This window comes from Bombus fervidus, chromosome 13 (genome assembly GCF_041682495.2).
Source record: "Bombus fervidus isolate BK054 chromosome 13, iyBomFerv1, whole genome shotgun sequence".
NCBI lineage: Eukaryota > Metazoa > Arthropoda > Insecta > Hymenoptera > Apidae > Bombus > Bombus fervidus.
The window spans coordinates 5,972,106-5,994,421 of record NC_091529.1 but is presented as its reverse complement, the minus strand read 5'-3'; the positions used below and the strand labels follow the sequence as shown (position 1 = coordinate 5,994,421).

Sequence of the window (22,316 nt, the reverse complement as noted above, 5' to 3'; positions counted from 1 at the left end):
AAATTGCGTTATACTACTTCCTATAAGCTTTCTTCATGAATAAAACGTCATTAGCTTCGATAGTATTTAACTTACATTTACGTAACGTGTAAAGTTACAAATATTTTTATTATCTTTTAAAACGGATGAACTTCGCAAAGCAAACTCATCACGATAATTTGTATTGCAAATATCGTCGATTGTCCTACCAATTCAGAAACAAACTATAGACCTCAGCCTGATCTAATCCAATTTCTTCGCAATGCTATAACCCCAGGAGCAATAATCATCCACTGGGGTATTTGAATTTATCAGGAATTTTCTTGCGACAGATACGGAGGTCCAGATTCGTATCAAGTCACGGAGAAGTTCAATGTCGATTGGGGCACGTACCTTGTAACGAACAAGAGTATCATCTATGCAACGATCGACGGCCGTGGTTCCGGTCTAATGGACAACGGCATGCTGTTCGCTGGATATCGAAACTTGGGAACCGTCGAAATCGCTGATCAAATCAACGTAACCAGGTGAGCACTGTCTAGATTCCTTCCATAAAAGAAGCAGCCTAGTTACTTTGCATGCTACACCGTCTGATACGGTCGAGTCTATTTCGTTCTTCCGTAAGGCATCTCAAGTGCTGATAGAATTGTAATTTCAAGTCGAGGACCGAACCTAATTCGAGCCGATCTCCTGAACAGGAAGTTTCGATCCTATAACGCGATTGTAATTCTGTTCTAACGAGGGTGTTCTAAATCGATTTCCTATAAATTCGTCGCCTCTGTATCTAAGAAGAATGTTTATTAAAAGTTTAGCAAAAGTTACGAAGAATCAAGGCTATTCGTGAAACACGGGAGACTTTTTTACTCTGGTTATGGTTGCTCGTGATCGGTTTTAGGCACCGTGTATATAAAGGGCTAGGATTAATCGGGTTGGCCGTTAGAAAAACTGTGTTTGCATCTTAAACGGGATAGTGCTTTAAATTTTAAATATGCCGGGTGTAATTTGCTTTTTTCATCAGGGAATATTGGCGGTGTCAGTGATTCGTGGTGGATGTGATGGTGAAAAATGCAAATGGATTTTAATGTCGTAGTTTCATCGTGTGCCGTTCGCAGCGGCTTTGATCGCGACGCCCCTAATTTCGTTGTTCTACGATCCATTCCCTGTCACGCTCACACCCTCGCATTTTCTCTATTTACATGTAAAATGTCCCCGGGTGCAATTTATCGAGTACCGCTTCCGGTCGCTTTAAATGCAAAAAGACGCACTGCCCTTGTTATTCTATGCATTTTTAATGCTCGTACGTCAACAAAAGGGAGGTCCGATTTATATTTGTGCGGGCTGGTTGGTTTTTTATGATTTCGAACGACTCTGCGAACCGATATTGCGGCCGACATCGAGATAAGTCAATTTATGACGTGCCCCCACCCTTCTCTGGCTCGTTTTCTTTTTTCCTTTCACTTTTCTCTCTCTGTCGATCGGTTGATTTATTCGATTGATAGAATGCGAATTTAACAGGTGCTGTACAAATTTAACACCGTTTTATCAAACCAGCCAAACGCGAACGTTACACTGCAGTCAGGTCTATAAATCGAAGTCCTCGAAAGTATCGTCAGCGTCGCAGCATGAATTATCCTATTTAAAAAATGATCCAAGTTACTCTACTTTTTAACGTTCTAAAGAGCCAGGATTTTGAAAATAGGTCGAAAGAAAACTTTGTCAGTTGCCATTTTTACCATTTTTGCCATTTCATATAAGTTGTGCAACGTTGTGTAAAATTCTTGGTCTAATTAATAAATAGATGTATCTCATAAGAGACGCAAATTAAGCGATAAGTTAATATAATCAAAAAGATGAAACTTAGGTAGAAAGTTACTCTATCTATTAAATATTGTACATTATTATATATTTCATATATTTTTGCATTTTACGTGCATTTTGAGTATTTTTATATCTCTGAAGTTCTTCTAAATTCATAAATATCTGTAACCTAGTCATCTTTTAGAAATAATTAAAGCGAAAACGAACGGAGAATCCATTATATTATCCTCGGTTAGTATAAAATGAATATTTACCGTAAGTTCATTATCTGAGTCTCCTGTTATTTCATTAAATTTCCTATAAACGCGCAACGACTCGCAATTTCAAGATAACCATCATAAATAAAGCTAGAAGTTCTATTTGCACGGTACTGTATATTTATCTCCAAAGTTCTTCAAACTCGAAATTCAGAATGAATTAATTTCGAGTCGAACTGTACCAACATTGGTCGCTCGGAACTACAATAAAAACGAGCGAGATGGACAAAATTACACATGAATTCGTGGGACAGTGATCACCAGCCAACAGAAAGGGTTAGAATGGGGCGAAAAAGTTGCCAAGCATCGTCGCGGCGCGGAACTGAAACCGCGACGCGTGCAAAATTAACGACGCAGAAACGACAGCCTCGTTTTTCGTCTCGCCCCCGTTCCCCACATTCTCCAACCTCGAAATTCAAATACTCCTATTTTTCTTTTGCGCCGCGCAACACATCCACGAGCTGCTGGCTACCACAGAACGAAGAAACGCGAAAAAGACGCGATTTTTCGAACAGCGCGGACAACAGAGTAAATGGTTGTGGGTTTCTTAGAATTCCCAGTGCAGCTAGCTAGCGAATCTAATTATAAGGGAACCGTTCCGTCGTCGTGCTAGACGCTGACTTATCGCCAGCCGACGCGGTAATCCGCTAATCCACCTAACAAACTAGCGCCACGACGAAACCTTACTACACCAACGAATTCGAGTCGCCGCGATGAGTCTCCTTTCTTTCGAGATCAATTTGGAATTAGTTTGGGAGTCCGTGCATTATTGCTAGAATGTTTGGGAAAATTTATATTTTATTGTGAATAAAATGAGTCTTTTATTTCTGGACATCACTTTCATTTCAAACAAGAGGAAACCTTGTACGATTGGAACGAGAATTCAACAATTCTCGTATTTTCCTCACACCTGAGAGATTTTCTACGGATCGAAAGATACAATCCGATGGAAAACTGTCGCAAGAAACGCGATAGAGTTGAAGAGGTTGTCTAAACTTCGAAGAATACATCTTTCAACAGCCAGCCAATGTTCTCTTCTCCCTGATATCTCTAAAATTAAATCATGTACCGTAAACGATCTTCGTTTTCTCGATCCCATTAATCACCAAATGTATACCCCCAAAGGGAGCTTCCTCTAAAATTCGAGCAGAAGAAACCAAGAAATCGATCAGGGGTAGTAAAATCGATAGAAGCGACAGTTTATCGGTCAGTTGCACGAGGAGGCGCTTATCTTCCGGCAGTTATTGATTCCGGTTCGGTTATCTTGAGGAAGGATCGCCGTCGAAACGGCGGACGGATGCACGCGGAGAACCGTGAGGTATATTTCGTGGGATGGTATTCAGCGTTCTATGGTCGAGCAGCGCTTCTGTTGGCCAACTTAGAAGCTGGTATCCACGTTGCAATGTTTTGCTGGCGCGTCGCAGCGCGTTCAGCCAGTAAAAAGCGAGTCGTGAAATTGGAAGCCAGCCAAGCGATTGCGGAATCGGCTAGCTCTCTTTAACCTTTGGCCTATTGCACGGGGTGTTGTCGAGCCTGCGTCCCTGTCACCATCCTCCAACCCTCTTTATTTCATTCTTTGCCCCTCCCGTTCCTCGATTCTTCCTTCTTTCGCGCCTAATTTTTTACCCCTCTTTCTTCTTGTCCTTCTTTTTTACCCTTTTTATTTTCTTTCATTTTTCACTCGTTATTTTCTATTCCCCTTGCTCACTGTCTTTTTTTTTCCAAGCATAACTCCACACCCACATCGTTCACTTTTTTATCGACGTTTCTCATCCCCCAGTGTCGCCCCTCTTTCAGTTTTGCTTCTTCCGTCCCTTTTTCTTTTTTTTCTTCCCTTTTTTCTTTTCTGCTCCTTCGGCCGATTTGCGATCCCTATCAATCTCTCTCTGTCTGTCGTTTGTTCTAGCGATGGGAATGACATCCTCGCGATGGATTCCGACAGGAAAAGGTTGATAGAATCGATAAATAAAAGAGCTTCTTCGGAGGGGTTATCTTCGATGAGACGAGAAAGTAGGGAGATTTGTTGTTACTAGATGGCGGATATTTATGGGGATTCGTATTTTTAGAGGCATTATTTATATAATGGAACGTTGGTAGAGAGTTGTTTAACGTATTCAGTATTAAATCAGGTGTTATAGTGTGGAGAGGGATAATTGATTAAGGCACTTGCATAGGTTGAAAATTAACTAGCTTAGAAAATTCGAAAAACTCTAATTTTGTAGAATTTATCGTACGAAAAAGAAGAGTACTGGATTGGCTTTGAGAACCGTAGCTTGATTCAGTTACTGAAACGTCGTGTATATTCCAGAATATATTCTAGATTATTATCAACGTAGCAGCAAAAGTCTAATACAAAGATCACCAGTACTTATATACGTACAACCAATTTGAAATTTTCTTTTCACCGCTGTAATATTTTTATCGACGAAACAAATCTCTGCTTGAAAATTCTAATTCTGTCTTCGTGAAAATAGGAATTCGCATGAACATCTCTAGTCTGATTATTACGTTTTCTGTAGAATATCAAATATTTCTCTAGCTACGTCTCCTGTTTTCATTATATTTTATTTCATATATATATATACTCTATTCATCACAAAATATTTTGCACCATAGTATTCCGTATAATATTTTTTTTTTTTTTTTTTTTTTTGAATGAACCAAATTTCTTCTATTTCCCGAATTACGTGGCTTCATAAAAATAGGAATTTCCACAAACATTCACGGTCTAATTATCACGTTCATTATAAAATACCCAGTATACCACCAACTATGTCGTCTCTTGTTTTCGTTACATTCTCGTAATTACGGAAAAATTCTAGCTAATCCCTGAAAAGGTACAATTAAATAATTCCTAAAAATGTTGCACGTTTATCCACGAAGAAATGGGTCGAATAGAATTTCCAGAAGAACCACCAAATTAGTTTCATCAGTATCTAGCCTGTGTCGTGGTTTCACGCGCCTCTATTCTTCCACCCTTGTCAGCTACTCTGGAACTCGTTTTCCCAGTGGTTTTTTCCCAGCCTTTGTTCCGTCATCGAACCAACGATGTTGCTGTTCCTGGTACGCTTGATCGGTGAATAACCGACCCTGTGATCGAGAGATAAATTCTTTTTTCCATCGGGGCTTCGAGATCCATTTAGGTACGGATCGAAGGGGATGAATATTACGTTTACATCGGGGAACGATGAATTCGACGCGATGTCTCTACATGAATAGCAGCGGGGTTTCGTTCCAGCTTTCGTTTTAGAAATGGAGCTTGTTATCTGCTTTTCGCGATGAACTCGAATAGGCATTTTATATAACTAAACTGTTGCGCTTATCTAACAATGTTTAATGCTTGAAACTTCGCGCGAGCTTGCACGCGAAAATATCCCAAGAACGAGCGCCATTCCTCGCAGCAACTTTTTCATACTTACGTTAGAAGATAATGAAGTTGTTAAAAAATATCTGGCAATACAGAAACTAGTATTCCAAGCGCGTACGACGGGGTTTAATTTTCCATTTTTTTTTTTTTTTTTTTTTTTTAGTTGCTAATGTCTATCGATCGAAACTGATTCACTGAAGGTAATTGTAGAAAATTGGAAGATTGTAGAATTGATTTTCGATGAAAAACTCGTTACGACGAATAATTATTGCCAAAGTTCTAGCAAACAATCGAGGGACAGGGCAACGAAAAAATCTATCCACCCTTAATTACGAATCGGTTGAAAATGGATCGTGGCTCGTTAGAAATATTAGATTGTCCGAAAAGTTTCTTTCGTTTTATGAGGAAATAATAGTCGTATAACATTTTTTGTTTTATATTATTTTGTCAAATACGTTTGCGAAAGAAAGACACTTTTCAGACAGCCTAATATTATTACGTAAATGAGAAACGAACGACGATCGTTTGCACGAGCTTGTCAACTCTGATTATCTTCGGCTGTAGCATCTCCAGTTAGATGCATAAAACAATAACGCCGCGAAAAGTCGCAGGCGTAGATATCTTGCGAAGTCGGAATGTTTAACGAGAACTGCGAGGAGAGACGAAGAACAGAAAGCGAAACGAGATCGAGGTACAGAGAACTAAATAACATAAAGAGCGAGTGAAAAACTGCACGGGAAAAAAGCGCGGGAAAAGGAATACAAAGTGTGAAACACAGGTAGAGAGAGAGAGAAAGCTACAACATAAGAATGGAGAGGAAGAAAATGAGCGAGACAATTAACTGAGAGTGACAAGTTAATAACGAGAACAAATTGAAATGTATTATTGTTACATTTAAATACAGTATCAGCTGCAAGGATTTTCTGGCGCGGATGTATTATCTCTCTCGCCTGTCTTCCCTCCCTTTGATCTCTGTGCGTCTTCAACATCTACCAGACCGGCGTCGAAGTTAATTACATACAGTGCCACAAAGTGGCACGAACCGGTGTCGGAAACAGTTGAGTACACAAGCTACGTCGAATACGATTATTCGCGACGATAAAAGATAGTCCCTTGATTGTTCCGTTTCACTTCATAATGACAAATATGATGTTTGAATAATCAGCAGAAGAATAAACAAAGGGTAGTGAGAATTTCGCTCGTGTCCTTTTCGCTTTGATTACACTGGCTGTCGAAAGTTTTCAGCGTAGGTTATAGCTCTATCTCGATATAAATTATCGAGTTATTCGACTTGTTTTTGATTAATTTTATTTTTTTATTTTAAATCAATTTTTAATTTGATTAATTTCTAAATTAATTTTATTTTTAATAGAATTTTTCTTGCGCAGCTTTTATATAAGATTTCTAAGCAAAAATACGGTGCATATTAGCAGTGTATACTTGTGCAGTGAATTCTTATTTTCAGAAACTTTTTGTCTCACAGCTACTCTTTAATTGGAAACTTTTAGCAGCCACGAAACGTATTTTCTAACAGGACAAGAAGATCAAAGACTATCCACCGTGACTAATGTCTACCTCGACAAAGGCAAAGATCGCCGCGATTTCCAGAAATGGACAAAATTTGAGAACAGCGTACAAAACAGGACAAAAGTGTTTAAAAGAGATCAGCCGTCCTGCTTCCCTTTTCGACGACCACATTGCGACAAGTGATCTTCCAAATTTCTTATTCCACGATGTTTCATTAGCTCGGATATGTTTCTCGACAGCAAACGAGATGACTGATCGCTGAATAAGGATGGAACGAAAATCGGCGACATCGTAAGCGACTAGGAGGAAAAGAGGAATGGACGGTGAATACGAAAGAAAGAAAAGATTGCCGCTAGTTGGAAAAAAGAATATTTTTGCGGCGGATCAATTCAGCCGAGGCACCCGCCTTTGGTTGGTTGTTCCGTTAAAATGCGGGATCACAATGCCAGCGGCGGATAGGGGTGAAATATTTCAGCGCGATGCTCGAGGAGATGGAGAGGACGCGTTCGTCGGAAAAAACGACGGCTCGATTATTTTCGAGAGCCTCGGATTTCAATTTACCATGTTCACCCTCTGCTCTCTCTCTTTCTCGTGTATTTTCGCTTTTATTCGATCCGATGTGTGTCAATTTGCGTATGTCGAAGTAGCTCTTAATTGAAAAAGGAAAGAGGAAGGGAAGGAAATAAAATACAGGAACGAGTGGAAAAACAAGCCGGCAGAGGAGAGTGGAGGGAAAAAACCGAAAAAAGAGTGGCGGCGTGAAAAAATAGGGGGCGCGAGAACAAACTTAACCCTTGTCGCCCGATGTTTGCGATCGACTCTGCCATCCACCGCGATTGCTGTCCTGATCTTGATCAGTATTTAACGCGAGAACCTTCCCTTTCTTTCTTTTTTCTTTTTTTTTTTTTTTTGGAGGAAGATAAAGATAAAGATAACAGATTCGAAAAATGTTATTAACAGATGAAGATTTTCAAATGTGAAAACTTAGTTATACATTATACATACTTCGTGATTTTAAGAAGTCGTTGACCCGGAAATTATGTAATGAGAAAATATAATATGATACACTTTATGAGATATTACGTACTATGATCAACTTTCCGAAACATTCTGCATGTGTAACGTATTTGGAATATAATATGAAATCTGTTTTCTCCTATTTACATGTAATTTACAGCCACGTTTCATTCCAGAATTGAAATCCAACATAGGTTTCTTTCCACGTATAAACAGCGCGATAGAAATACAAATCCGAAATAAAAAGTGTAGTACGGTAAGAAAATACTAAAAATTAACAGAACTACGTATTAAGGTGTAACAAACACTATTTGACAAGAATAGACAAACAAAGATATACAGCGAATGAGCCAATTAATTTTCAAGTGAATAAATTTTCACGTACGATTCTTACCAATGCTTTATCGACTTTTCGAGCAATTATTTTTTACATTTATATTACTTACTTACAGACAGGTTACTTGCAGGTTATATCATCGAATAATCGTCCAAAAATCATCGTAGAATTTTGTCTATTGAGTAGCGAACTGTTCATCGTCGCAAGGTTAGAGAAGGGGTTGAAAGTGCTCGAAAGTTTGGAAACTTCGTTGATTTCCTGAAATTACGGTGGCAGAGATTTTCGTGTTAGTCGAGGGTGATCGTGCCAGATTCGTACGCGAACCTAATTCCCCTATGAGTTAAATCAGGTATTCAAAGGTTGAATCTCGTAGATCCTAATTAAGGAAAAACCATTCCGCGAATCGAAGAAACCAAACCTTCTCGATTCATTCGTCAGGGTTGGAATAGGGGTTCCGATACGTCAATCGGCCTCAGGCACGAAAGCAACCGAGCTTTCGAAACTTTGATTAAACTCCAGACCACGCTAGGCACTTTAAACTAACGATTCTCTTCCATCATGTCTGCTAAGTGACGAGAAATAGTAATTCACGATCTTTCCGCAATTTTATCCTACGTGAAGATTATTTTTAGATATGACACCGAAACAATAAGGGAAATTGGTCCATGTGATCTGATTAATTTTTAAAAACGAGATTATTCGCCTATGGTTCTTTCTTTCCTCGTTTCCTCGTTCATTTTTCTTCGAGATTAGAATTCTTGAAGTAATCAAAATGACCAATTCGTAATTTTTCATGAAAGCTTTATGCATTTGCAAGGATGCGTTTTGGAGGATCTGAATGATTTTTTGTAAAAATATTTATCGCAAAATATTTTGTAAAATATATTCTATTATCTATAATAAATATATTCAATAATTTTTATAATTTTTTCTCTACACGACAATCTTTTGGTAGAAATTTTGCTACGATACTACATCCCTCTGTCCATTAAAACGAAAGCACAGGAAAGAATGGGAACATCTTATTCGAATTTTTTGTTGGAAATTTTACGTTTTAGTCGTCCAATATTAAACGCGCTCAAACAACTACGGGTCCATTTGACTCTTAGCACGACACAGAAGCGAATAAGATCGATCGAGAGTGGCAAGGCAAAGTGGAGCGTGGCCTTATTCGCGAGTGACTCGTTAAAGATCGAAGACAACGCGCATCGTCGGAAAAAAAGTGAAATTCTATAGGTGAGAAAATCCATGGTCGATGCTGAAAGCTTAGATGCTGAGAGGAAAACGAAACACGAGAGGAAAAAACATTGGTAACTGTAGAAATAAAGTTTAACGGAGGTTGACTGGTCGATTTACGAGGTAAATAAATTTCACGAAAAAAGAAATCCATCCAAGCAAGAGTCTCTGCTATTTCTATGGGTATCCGTGTGTGTCCACAGTTCCCTATGGAACCATTATTATTATCGAACACGCGAAACGCCACGAGACAATGGTCGTGGTGGAGATTCGAAGAAACCGGCTCCCTTTTACCCCTTCCGACCGGAAATCGCGTATTTTCTCTGGCAGTGAGAATGTCGAATGCGTCTTCCAGTTGACCAAGCGGAAATTTACAGCAATACTAACCATCCTTTGGTTTCGTTCAAAGTTCGATACGGCGCGCAACTCCTTTTGTCATATTTCCATCATTTTTCTTGTCATTGTCAATTGCGAGGAAAAGTTGAAGATGATACGAGAATCATACCGTTACGTCACTTTTATATTTTTGTCGCGATCTTCGCTCCACTCTTGTTGTTATATGTATTTCCTTGTTTTATTACGGAGTTGTAACATAATATTCGTCCATTTTCTCCGTTCCGTGACGTAACGTCATTTCTCCGGCGCTTTATCAATTCCACGTATAACAAATGTTACGTATCATTTTAAAAGCTATAATTCAGCCAATCATTTCGATGAAATTTCGTTACGAAACGCCTAATACTTTTTTAATGAAATTTTAAATACGTTGTTATATATAAAAGGAAGGAAATTTTCGATATATTTCGGTTTTATCGAGAAGGGGAAAATACGTGGGAAAATTATGGGCATCGTATAATAAATATCGAGTAACGATATAAATTCTTCAAGGTTCGTAATTCTCTGTGTTTTACAAGCGGTATAATCATATTTCAGTCTCGGTGAAAATCAACATTAATTTCGTCAAAAGGTATTTACAGTGCTAGGCTATAAATATTAGGGCGTCTCGTGATATCATTTACAGTTGGCATAAATTGAACGCTTTTCGTTGTTTCTATTTTCTAGTTATTTTATTATTTTATTTTATTCTAAATCTGTTATTTTACGCGCATTATATTCCAATAAACGTAACCAACACAATATGAAAACACAACACAAAATAAATATAAAAATGTTTTTAACAATGATGTTTTTCCATGTATATCCTAATATTTATAATCAGTAACGCTTTCGTTCTAAATAATTAGAAAAAGAAAAAACGACAAATAAATTCAAATCCCTCGTTTCGACCATATCCGCGAAAAGGTTAAATCAAACCCATTCTCATATTCCGTGTCACAATACAAAACGCTAAGACGGTACAAAGGAGGGAACGGAAGCTTTTCTTGGACATGTAACAAAGCAGACAGGACATCCAAACTCTGCTAGTTGGCAAGTAGAATGTCCTGTCGCCAATCAGATGCGGGTCTCGCGTTTAAAGTAGCCTTGACACCATCGCATGGCCCCAGGGTACAATGTCGTGCAGAAATCACAGAGATACACGTGGACAGGATGTCTCGGTCCGGTTCCCAAAGGACTATGACCCGAGCGTGCAGGACCTTAAACTCCTACCGCACCCTAGACCTTTTCTCCCTCCGCACTGCGTCACTCTGACTACAACTGGATCTGGGTTAGCTGGTAAAATCAAAGTCCACTGTATGCGATTTCTATATTCCCAAAATAGAAGTTTCCCGAGACGGATCTCTGTATCCCAGATCTTTCTTTGGAAACTGTCCAAACGTATACTTTTCTGCTTTCTATAAAATGATGCAAAAGTGATTCCGATACTGGCATTGTTTGGGAAACAATTTTTCGGTGTAGTACAAATAGAAACGTTAGATCGATATTTTTTATAAGATTTCATTTATAGAGAGCGTCGCTTTTTGCTTTATTTTCTTTTTTAATGTAACTGTCCGAACGTATATTTCTGCTATATACAGAGCGATACAAAAGTGACGCGATAGTAGCATTCGATGTTTGGAAAGCAATTTTTGGAAACAGCTTGGTTAAAAATTCCAGTACGGATCAATATTTCTTATATGATTTTATTTATAAAGAGTGTCACTTTTTACTTCATCTAATTTGTCATGCAGTTGTCCAAACAGTATATTTCTGCTATGTACAGAGTGATGAAAAAATGACACGATACTATAAACATTGGATACTTTGAGAAACAGTAGGAATAAAAATATTGGTATGGATAAACTTTCCTTGGTAAAAAGGTGTATTACATTGATATTAAATTTGTTAGAAAGAGCAGCAGTTTCGATACAAAGCGTATTAAATAGAAAACTAGGGGTAGTTTAGTACAAATTAGGGAATTCGTCCTTCTATTCATCCCTAGGGGATTCGTCCCTAATTCACAGTAAATTATCCCTATTAAACGAACGAATTTACGAATAGAATAATGGGCGCTGTGTTATCCACCATCCACGTTGAACATATTTCGTTAAATGAACATTTAAATAAAACTTAATCTTACATTGTCCACGATTATCTACGTGTAAACAAAACATCAAAAGCGAAGCTATATTTTCACATAGTCCATATCCATCAGGTTAATTAGCAAGAATAATAATTACCTACTGCGACGACGAAAAACACAAACTCACAGGAAACTACATTACCCCAGAAGCGTATAAAACAACGCAACGTTTCAGATTAATTTCTGCAGCTCCACTTCCCATCACAAAGATTCCACAGAATCGTATATTTCTCACATCATCCAAGGGAAGATGACGGTTACACCGTCTAAAAGGCTCACAAAGAATCTCGCGTTCCACTTTCCGATCCTCTCTTTATAAACTTCTTTCCCATCAACAACCGCGTTTCCATGTTCACAAGGTTGCGCAAAGAGAACAACGAAAGAAAGAGAGAGCGTATCGAGAAGAAGGTAATACACGGGGAAAACGTCTAAATGGCCATTAAGCTACCACCAGCCGTAAACACGGAGTTCGGCTTACCACTATCTAACAGAAAGTAAGGGAGATAAAGGGGAAAAAGGAATAGGACGATGTTAAAATTTGAAAGCGCGTCGCGATCCTCTTAGTTACCTCGACTCGCTCGTAAAAATCGTTTTTAAAGGATAGTCGTGGTAAAATAAATGTCGTCCGCCGTCCTAAGTGCTCCACCAGGCACATGCATTATGCATCCGAGTCCGAGTGTCCTTCGAGCCTCGAGGAAGATGGATTTCGCGGAAGTGAAAGGGGATCCTGTGTGTCTGGCATCCGGTGAAAAATAGATACAACGGATCGAGTACCTGTCCCCTTCTCCGACAGCTTGTAAAACACGTATCCAATTTTTGTAACCGCATGGCCGATGAATCTAGCTGAAAATTCCCCACGAACGTTCGAACGATAAAGAAGATGGATCTAGGACTACGATCTGGCAATACGATCTGATCGACTATCGCAGGCGCCTGCCGCTACTTTTATCAGCAGGAATTTGATAAAAATTGCTGGATGGATGTGGATAAATGGATTAAAGGAGCTAGAGAATAGCGAGGGAAGAATATTCTAAAGGTGCGCGAGATTGGAGATTGGTTGGGAAACGAAAACGGAAGCGGCAAGGATCGACGGCGTCACGCGTGACGGCTGATGTACAGCGAGAGACAAAAGCATTTTCCTATATTTCAGATTAGCTTATCGCGAAAACAAAGATGTTTGTTGTATTATCGAATATAATTATTAATATATTCCAATATGCGTATGTACAGTGGCTATCAAAGTATTTGCGCGCATACATATTCTTATTTTGCGAGGAAAAATGAATTTTTGTCAGCTTTTATGTTTCAAATTTTCGCGGTAATGTAAGAGTACTATTAAATGATACAAAATTTAATATAGTATTCTTTTTATTTCTACCTTCTAACTGTACGAATACTTTTACCAAACTCACTGTAGGCGCCAAAATATGTCTATGTGTGCACCGCGCGTGGCTTGTACTACTATCGCTCGTAACATTAAACAATATACTCGGATTTTTGGAGGATTCTTTTCAAAATATTGTTATTTGTCTTTCGCTTCCAGTCCCCGCCGAATTCATGTTACTCTTTTAATAGACCGCGAATGAAATTCTGAGAATAATATAAAAAAGATTAAAAAACGATAGAAAAATTGCATCCACTTAAAACAATATTGAACGATACGATGGAAGGAAAAATCATAAAATCACAATACAATAAAACAACTTTCTCAATTATCCGCACGAAAGAATGATAGACACACAAGGATTAATAGATACCTCCAACCCCTTACATTTGATGAAACGTATTTTTCCATTTTTCACCTCCGTGTTTGCACTCCATCTTTTTATTGCAATCGTAGTTTTAATGAAGGTGAGATAAATCTGACGATAAAAACAAATCTCTAAGCTCTATAAGCGAAATAGTCTTTCGTTATTAAAGCAAGCTTGATAAATTTACGATTTAATAAAGGAACAATCTCTGACGTTTCGAATTGGCCGGTTTCATTAACGAGCGATCTAACACGTAGACGATTTTCCCGTCGATTGCAGGTACTTGCAAGACACGTTACCGTTCATCGACCATACCAGGACAGCGATATGGGGCTGGAGTTATGGTGGATACGCGACGGGCATGACGCTCGCCATGGATTATCATGGTGTCTTCAAGTGCGGCATGTCCGTGGCACCTGTAACAGATTGGGCTCTTTACGGTACGTCCAACAGAGATAATATTTTCATCCGCTTGAACGTCGAGTGCTTCATCCTTATTTTACAGTCTTTTTGTTCTTGAAATATTGGATATTCACTTCACCATGATACTTCATCGACTAAATTCTTCGTTATTTTAAATATACAATTTGACAGTATATTATGGACATATATATTATGGTGGCGGAAGGAAGTTTATAAAACAAGAAATATACAAAGATATCGTAATTCTACAAAATTCAATGCGTTACACGTTAATAATCAATTTAAAAAACGATCATCGTACAACAATGATAAAAAATTGAATTCGTCTCGATCGATAAATCGACGCTTCGTGACAATTTGCAACATATGTTAATGCAATTTTTAATTTAATATATCTCATCGTTTTTCAATTACCCCCGCGTAACATTCTACCAATACAAAATCAATACTTATTCCGAGTATTGTTAAACACCGCTCTCTTCATACTTGATATTTTTATCGTATATTTTTGATAATTAATAATTAATATAATACGTTTTACATTTATTATAATATAATATCATAGAACGTATTGGCAAATTTGGCTGGAAAAGAAAATGGAACACCCTGTACAGTTAAAACATTCTTGTTTGAAATATAATGATAATATGATAATCAGGATCAGTTAGATTGGAAGCTTGCCGTATAATTTGACAGATTTTAATATGTTTTGCCTTTGATATTTGACTTTCATTTTGCCAACGTTGTGTTGAATATTATCTTTCATTAGCGGCACTTGGCCAATATATTTGCCATGGGATGGTAAGCGAGTATCCAGCCCAAATCTGTCCTTATTTGAACTGCAAACCAGTTAAACCTTCTGTTCGACCCTGCGAAATTTCCTTTGCTTGCCTAGTGTTCATATTCGAGGAGCGAATGTGAGTGTCTTTAAACCTGCGTAAATCTAATCTCCAAGTGTGCTTAATCCCGACAATCATCGAAATACTTGAACAATTAAACCGTGTTGAGATAAATCCATCGCTGCTATCAACATGATCGTTGTAAAACGGAAAGGTACAATAACGTGACGCAAAGTATCGGTGAAATATTAGCTGAAATAAATTTGTAAAATTTCTGAAATAATTTTCAAATAAGTTACACTGTTAAGAACACTAGGAAGCGAAACATTTGTTGAACGGAACTGAAAGAATAGGTAAAACATTAATTAAGAAAATATAACCAAAGTTTAAAAAATAATCAGGTTCGATGAAAACACCGTGGAACGAGAAAATGTTGAAATACGATTTCAAAAATAATAGACGAAATAAATTATTGAGATAAATTATTTAACTTATCAAATGATTAAAATTTTCAAAAACTACGAAACTACGAGTAAAATATTATTTAAGATAGACTACCAGTGTTCTCAAAACTGAACGGTAAAAAAGAAAAGCATCGCGAAACAAGGAAAACAACGCGAAGAACCGACGAAATATCGATCATAGCCCACTTCCAGAAACGGCTCGTTGTCGAAACGATCAAGATTGCTAAAGCGTTGTGAAACGAACAAATATTGATAGACGGTGCAGAGAACCGGTAAAATATCTTTTGACGAAACAGCAGAACGAACTGAACGCGATACACCAAGTTCAGGATGATTTGCACGGTAGAAATGTAAGTACCAGGGCGAGGTAACGGAGCAGAAGGGAAAGACGAGAAGTTGGACTCGTCGACGGTTCGTTTCAGCCTCGATCGATTCAATTATTGTCAGGGTCTTGTCGCAGCCAGACTACGCTCGCGTTTCCAGATATCAGATTTATTTCTTCGACGAGGAGTCATCGTTTGGAGTCGTCCCTACCGGGACGAGCATTCGTAATGCTCGATCTTCCTCGTCGATGCACATTTTTAACGCGACCATTTCGTTTCTTTCACTCTTTCTTCCGTCAACGACGTCACCTTTATAGATATCGATTATTGATTACGTCCTTCTTCTCTCCTCTCTCGAGTTTCCTCTTCGCCATTACCACTACTACAGATTGTGGATATTTATGCAAATTCTTATTTTCATGTATCTTTATTTGCGAAATGGAACCTGGACAATAGTTCCTTTTGCCTATTAAAGATGATATCGCAAATACTGTGCACTTGGGATATTTCATATGTCTTTTCTGTGCGATGTTTGCATCTTAAAATTGCCTATCAATGCATAAAAGTTCATAGTCTAATCATTGCTGTTTGTTTTAGAATTTCTATGATTCTCTTTATATTGGAATAAAAATTGGTAGATTGTCTTGCTTGGATAATTATAGAATTGTATAGAATTGTTTTAAAAATGTTTCTTACTTGATTTCTTTTCGCACTGTCCATAAAGATATCTTTACTTCTTTTAAAATGTCCGGAACGTTTTCCCAGTCGGTGATTTATTAAACTTCCTCTTACAGATATCGATTATGTCCTTATTCCTGAAAGTTTCCTTTTTATTCTAACTACCATCACTATTATTATCGGCCTTTCTTTTTAGATTGGAATAAAGATTGGCACACAATTCTGCTTGGATAATTATGGAATCATCAAAGATAAATATTAGATAGAAAAGTAATAACGTCCCTTTTGCAAATAGCAATTATTCTTCTTGTTCCTCCTCCCTATCTTCTTTATTATCTTCTTTTTATTATTACTATTATTATGATCTGTTTCTTTCTCTGCTTATTTATGATCATATTTGCGATTCTTTTTGAAATGAAAATAAACGCTTCGATGATAATCGAAACAGATGGAAAAATAATGGCACGACGAAGATAAACATTATATTCGGGTAGATATTAAATGAATTGTTTGAGATGATCAAGCGGTACATGGTTATATCAAATATTGACGCGAGTATAATAATATAATTGCTGGAAACACGGTAATTAGCAGTTGCGGGTTAATTAAAGATCATTAACTCGATAATCTTTACGCCTGGCGTATGTACGACTAAAAAAAAAATTAATGAATTCTCGTAACTCGTTCAAAATTTAATCGATACCGGGAGCAACTCTCTCTCTCTCTCTCCCTGTCGTAAACATTTCCGCGGAAAGAATTTCAAGTTATATCGCCGGTTCATTTCGCTCGACCTACTTAACCAATCAAAATAAAAGCCAAAAACGAAAGAAACGAAGGGTAGAAAAAAGAAAGTGAATGCTGAATGAAATTGAATTCCGTGCGAGATCGAATCGAAAACGTTCGTCGAATGATCGTTAAACCGGAAGGGAACGGCTCCTCCGCAACAGTTTCCGCGGAAGAAAATACCGCCGCAGCCTCTCCTCGCCATAAATCATCGGGCGCAAAGGTTTTATTAAAAGAAGAGCGTTCGAAGTACACCTATTCGATTACCTTTCAAACGATTATGTTCCAAAGCTTCTTTAAACCTCCTGTTCCCATAGCTCAAAATGTGATGCAGTCCGAGAATTTTTCTTCATTTCTGGCTCGATCGATGGAAAACGAGTTTCAAAAGCTTATTTTGAGAATATTCGCTTCCTTACCTTCGCCGCGAATCGCAAATATAGTTTACCGTATATTTCGTTATTTTAGTAAAATAATAATGAAGTTCCAGCTCGAGAATAAATAAATTGACGAGACGATACACGGGGTAACGATATATTATAATTACAATAATATCGATAATGCAATATTTCACTGCAAGTGAAACGCATGCGAAAACTCGGATATAAGAAGAAGCAAAATATTAAACGCGTAATTTTTTTGCAAACATAATAATTGAAATGTAAAACAGAGCAAAAGGTTTCTCGCTATTGTAACAGAAATTTACGACTCAAAAGCGACTGCGAAACGCCGCTTTAAATTTAATTAACAAGTATCGTCGATTCACCTGATCCAAGTATTCGCTCGAAATTATTTTCTAAATTCTATTCGATACCTATCGTGCTACATCGAAATGAACATTCGTTCGATATTGAAGCTAAAGAAGGTTATCAGATAACGATGAGTCATACATTGATATTGGATAATCGATGCACATTGTACAGATTCGATATACACGGAACGGTTCATGGGCTTACCCTCGGACAATCTGCACGGCTACGAGCAAGGTCAACTGCTGAACAAAGTGGATAATATTAAAACGAAGATGTATTACTTGATCCATGGGACTTTGGACGATAACGTGCACTACCAGCAGTCGCTCTTACTCGCCAAGGTTCTCGAGCAGAAGGATATCCTATTCAGGCAACAGGTATGGTATTCGAAAAAGATGTACGTTCGAGTAATTGAATTGTTATCTTCGGATCGCGCATAATTTCTAGACGTATTATAAACCATTTTTGTAAACTAAAGAAATAGACATTTCTTTTCTATTTTAGTTATCTGTATCATATACATCCTTCGCATCTTTATACATTTTAGGATTATTCGCATTAGCGATCACGTTAGGGTTAAATCACGTCAAGTCAGGCATAAGTCAAAATCGCTTACGCGTAATCCAACGAGAGCATTCATAGTAAGCGGTTCGGTCAAGTCAAAGGAAAATCTCTTGATTGGTGGCTGACTTGACGTGATCTGACCGCGTACCGTACATCTGAGGCTAAAACCTAAAGCTTTAGGTTTTCCATAAATATATACAGTGGTGAGTGTAATAAATGAAAAGTTGAACTAATTACATTATAGGAAGGTTTGTTTCTATATAGCATTTGAAAATTGTATTTGTAAAAATTGGTAAATAACTAGAAATTGAATCAAGTTAAATTCGGTATAAAAATGTTTTCTATTTATCGTTTAATAGCAGTCTCATAGTAGTCTAATAATTTTTTTCAGAATATTATCCACGCGGTGGATAAGAGGTATATAAAAAGAAAGGGACCGAGTCGAAAACGCTCGGCACGCACCGCGTTATTTCAAACAGTTTACAGAATTATTATGCTTGGTATTCGCCTACGTGCTCCGTGGCCGACCCATGATGTTTAACGTTCGCGATTAAAATCTACAAAGCGCGCGCGAAGTGCAGTTTATTCCGCGTGAATAAATTCCCACTGTTTCGTTTAAAGTTTAAGTTTCGTGTGATACACTTTTGTTAAAATGAGTATTACGCCACGCATGGATTCGTGCCGTTTCCAGCGCAATCGCCGCTATTTGTTCTTTCTAAAAAAAATAGACTTGCCACGTTATTTCGTCGTACGCGTAAGCTTTACAAATTATTTAAAAAAAAGGATCGTGTGAAAATAGGTAGACTGACCTACGAAAATATTTGAACATTTACCATCGAAAACTTTTATGTCCATATTATGTGCGTTATATAAAACATTTTGAGATTTCATTGGCCCTGTAACGAATGTAAATTTTGTAAATAGTCATAAACGCTGTAATAAGTGAAATTTGAAGCCAATCTGGGAATTTGTCTAAAAGTTGCAAGATATTTATTACAAATATATATCTAGTAAAAAAAGAAAAAAAATTGGTATAAAAAATATTTCGTAAAACACACATGATATATTTATAAAAGAAATTATATTTTTTACAGACTTACACGGACGAAGACCACGGGATCGCTCTGTCACGAGCTCATCTTTATCATTCATTGGAAAACTTCTTGGACGAATGTTACGAAGCCTCATGATTGCAGCGTCGAGAAGAAACGACAATCTAGATCCTTTGCGTCACCTGCCTCACATTCCACTTGTAAATACCTTGCCACTTGTACATACTCGATGTACAATATGTAATATGAAGCGTTAGTGTAAATAATTGAAAATGAAAAATCATGAAATACATTCGATTCAAACGAAATTGCAGCCTGAAGGACGGTTCTATACAACTTCCATTTCGTGGCTAATAACGAAGGAATTTTGCCACGTATTCGAAATCAAACATAGTCGCGAACATAGACATTAATTAGTATATTTGCAAATTGTTTGAATCGAGTGTGACCATTGATTGTTGAGAAATTTACAATCGACCCGAAGAATTTTTTTAATCTATTTTTTTGGAGAGACTATTTCGATCGTCGAAGGCCTAATGGACTCGAGAATAAATTTATAGCCCCTTACGGATAAATAAACTAACGTATGAACTAAACAACGCTGCATCTTGTGAAACATCCTTGTGGAAGTAAGTTTCGTGGAACGAACCGGATGCAACCCGTCGCATAATCGCCGATCACTCGGGAATTTCGAGAGTAAAACGAGTGTTTTTCTGTGAGATATATTATATTGTTAACGAACAGATGTTATTAAATATTATATAGCGAAACGAGAATTCGTATGTTTAATTACGAATTTCTAAAACATGTTCCTGTTTCGTTTCGAGCATTATATACGAGGCAAGTGAGAGTCGTATGTGAAAAGAAGTATAATCGTACTCTCTGAGGGGTATTAATGGAAGAGAAGAATGAATATCCGATATGGATATGTTTCTTTCTGAAAGGAAGAATGTTAAAAAGAAGATATGTATTCCATGATATACCTTTGACGATGTTTAATCCTTTTTATTTCTTTTCTTTTTTGTAGCTTAGAAACTATTGGTGATGGTACATGATTTGTTTCGTATTCGTTTTTATATTTTGCTTTTTACGTATCTATTAACAATTTCAAGTTGCTAATATTATATATGTTTTATGTTCGATCATAATTATATTGTTTTATATTTAACATATAGCTTTATAACGATAAGAATGCGTAACTAAACGTAATTGAACAAGATTATTTAAACGTAAAGATAAATTCTTTCCTGTTGATTTTATCAATGTTAGGATAAAGAAGCCTTTCCGACACTATTCATAGTGTAAGACTTCAATTGTGTATATAATTAAGTTGCTGGATTGGTTGTTAAAATTTCCTCGATATACGATAGCGCGCATCTATTTCTCTTTACTATTAAAGAAAATATAAAACATTATTGTGACTAATAGTTAATACTTAAATCTATCCCGTAGTGTAAGCGACGTACTAACAGACTTTAAAAAAAATACCAAGATTTTATAATGAAAAGGACCACTGTAATGGTTTCAAAGACAGATTAATAGGAACTTCTTAAAACTAATTGTTAACTTTTATTCCAATGTATTGTACAAAATATTTAATCAAATATATACAATATAAAAGGTACATTATTACGAAATTTCCAACCATGCGTAATTAGGGGAAAAATATAATGATAATTCAGCGTTATTACGAAAATTATTATGTGATTTCTCTCCTTACTATTATTATGAACTCGATTTATTGATATTTGTTGAGTGCATCATAAATAAAGCTCTATGTTTTATTAACACAGATTGTTTTATGTTTTGATAATCATTTACCAATCAACTAATTAAATGGTGTTGAATGTAAAAATTGAAATGTATAATAAAATTTTCTGTTATGAATTCTCTGTCTCTTTGAATCTGAAAATAAAGTCTTCTTAAAACAGTTCCTTTTTTTCCTAGAAGAAAAAAGCGTTAATAATACTTAAAAAGACATACTTGCACTTGGTGCATGTGTAAAATACTGTCTGTCCTTCATCCGCTGATCTCAATTGCAATGTAGCATACGACATTTTATCATTCTGACATTGAGGACATTTTCTTTCAACAATTGGACCTTCTGCTTCTTCCACTACATCATTCTTTTCTTTTGATGAATCATAAACATTCTTTTTATTAAACTCAATGGTGTACGACATCGCCATATCTCCAAAAGCTAACCTCGAAAATCATTTATCATTTAACAACAATTTTTTACAACTACTCTTTAAGTAAATAAACAACAAATAATTCAAATTCTCACACAATAAAATAAGACAAATTTGGGAATATAAAAAATACAAAAATACAAACAAATATAAAAATACACAAAAAATAATAGATACCTTCGGGACCCCAAGACCTTTTACAAGCATAACATTTTACATTTCCTTTATCACCTAACAATGGTAGAATGGATCCACAATCAGAACAAAACCCAGGAGTGCTTATAAAAGAAGCAGTACTATGCGCCATTTGAAATTAAATAAATACAGGGATCGTAATAAAGAGACAACACAACACTAAATTAACATACACGTGAGCTGAGAAAAACTTTCTGCTACAACCATGGACTACGAGATATAAGAATGGAAACTCATAACCTAA

At 36.8% G+C, this 22,316-nt stretch overlaps 2 protein-coding genes across 4 annotated transcripts in view; one reads left to right on the top strand and one right to left on the bottom strand.

Annotated features, from left to right (window-relative positions):
• Positions 1-21,473, top strand: part of LOC139993526 (venom dipeptidyl peptidase 4) — a 317,337-nt gene extending 295,864 nt beyond the window's left edge. For all 3 annotated transcript variants that reach the window (XM_072015337.1, XM_072015338.1, XM_072015335.1), the window contains 4 exons: positions 312-506; positions 14,090-14,250; positions 18,241-18,446; positions 19,728-21,473. In XM_072015337.1, the coding sequence (XP_071871438.1) occupies positions 312-506; positions 14,090-14,250; positions 18,241-18,446; positions 19,728-19,823 (658 nt within the window). In that variant the 3' untranslated portion in view covers positions 19,824-21,473. The remainder of the gene's footprint in view (positions 1-311; positions 507-14,089; positions 14,251-18,240; positions 18,447-19,727) is intronic.
• Rpi12 (RNA polymerase I subunit RpI12) lies at positions 21,232-22,282 on the bottom strand. The gene is made up of 3 exons (XM_072015353.1): positions 22,055-22,282; positions 21,669-21,885; positions 21,232-21,590 (listed from the first exon to the last, which is right to left on the bottom strand). The coding sequence occupies exons 1-3, from the start codon at positions 22,182-22,184 to the stop codon at positions 21,566-21,568; spliced, it is 372 nt and encodes a 123-aa protein (XP_071871454.1). The 5' UTR covers positions 22,185-22,282; the 3' UTR covers positions 21,232-21,565.
• Between the last annotated feature and the right edge of the window lie 34 nt (positions 22,283-22,316).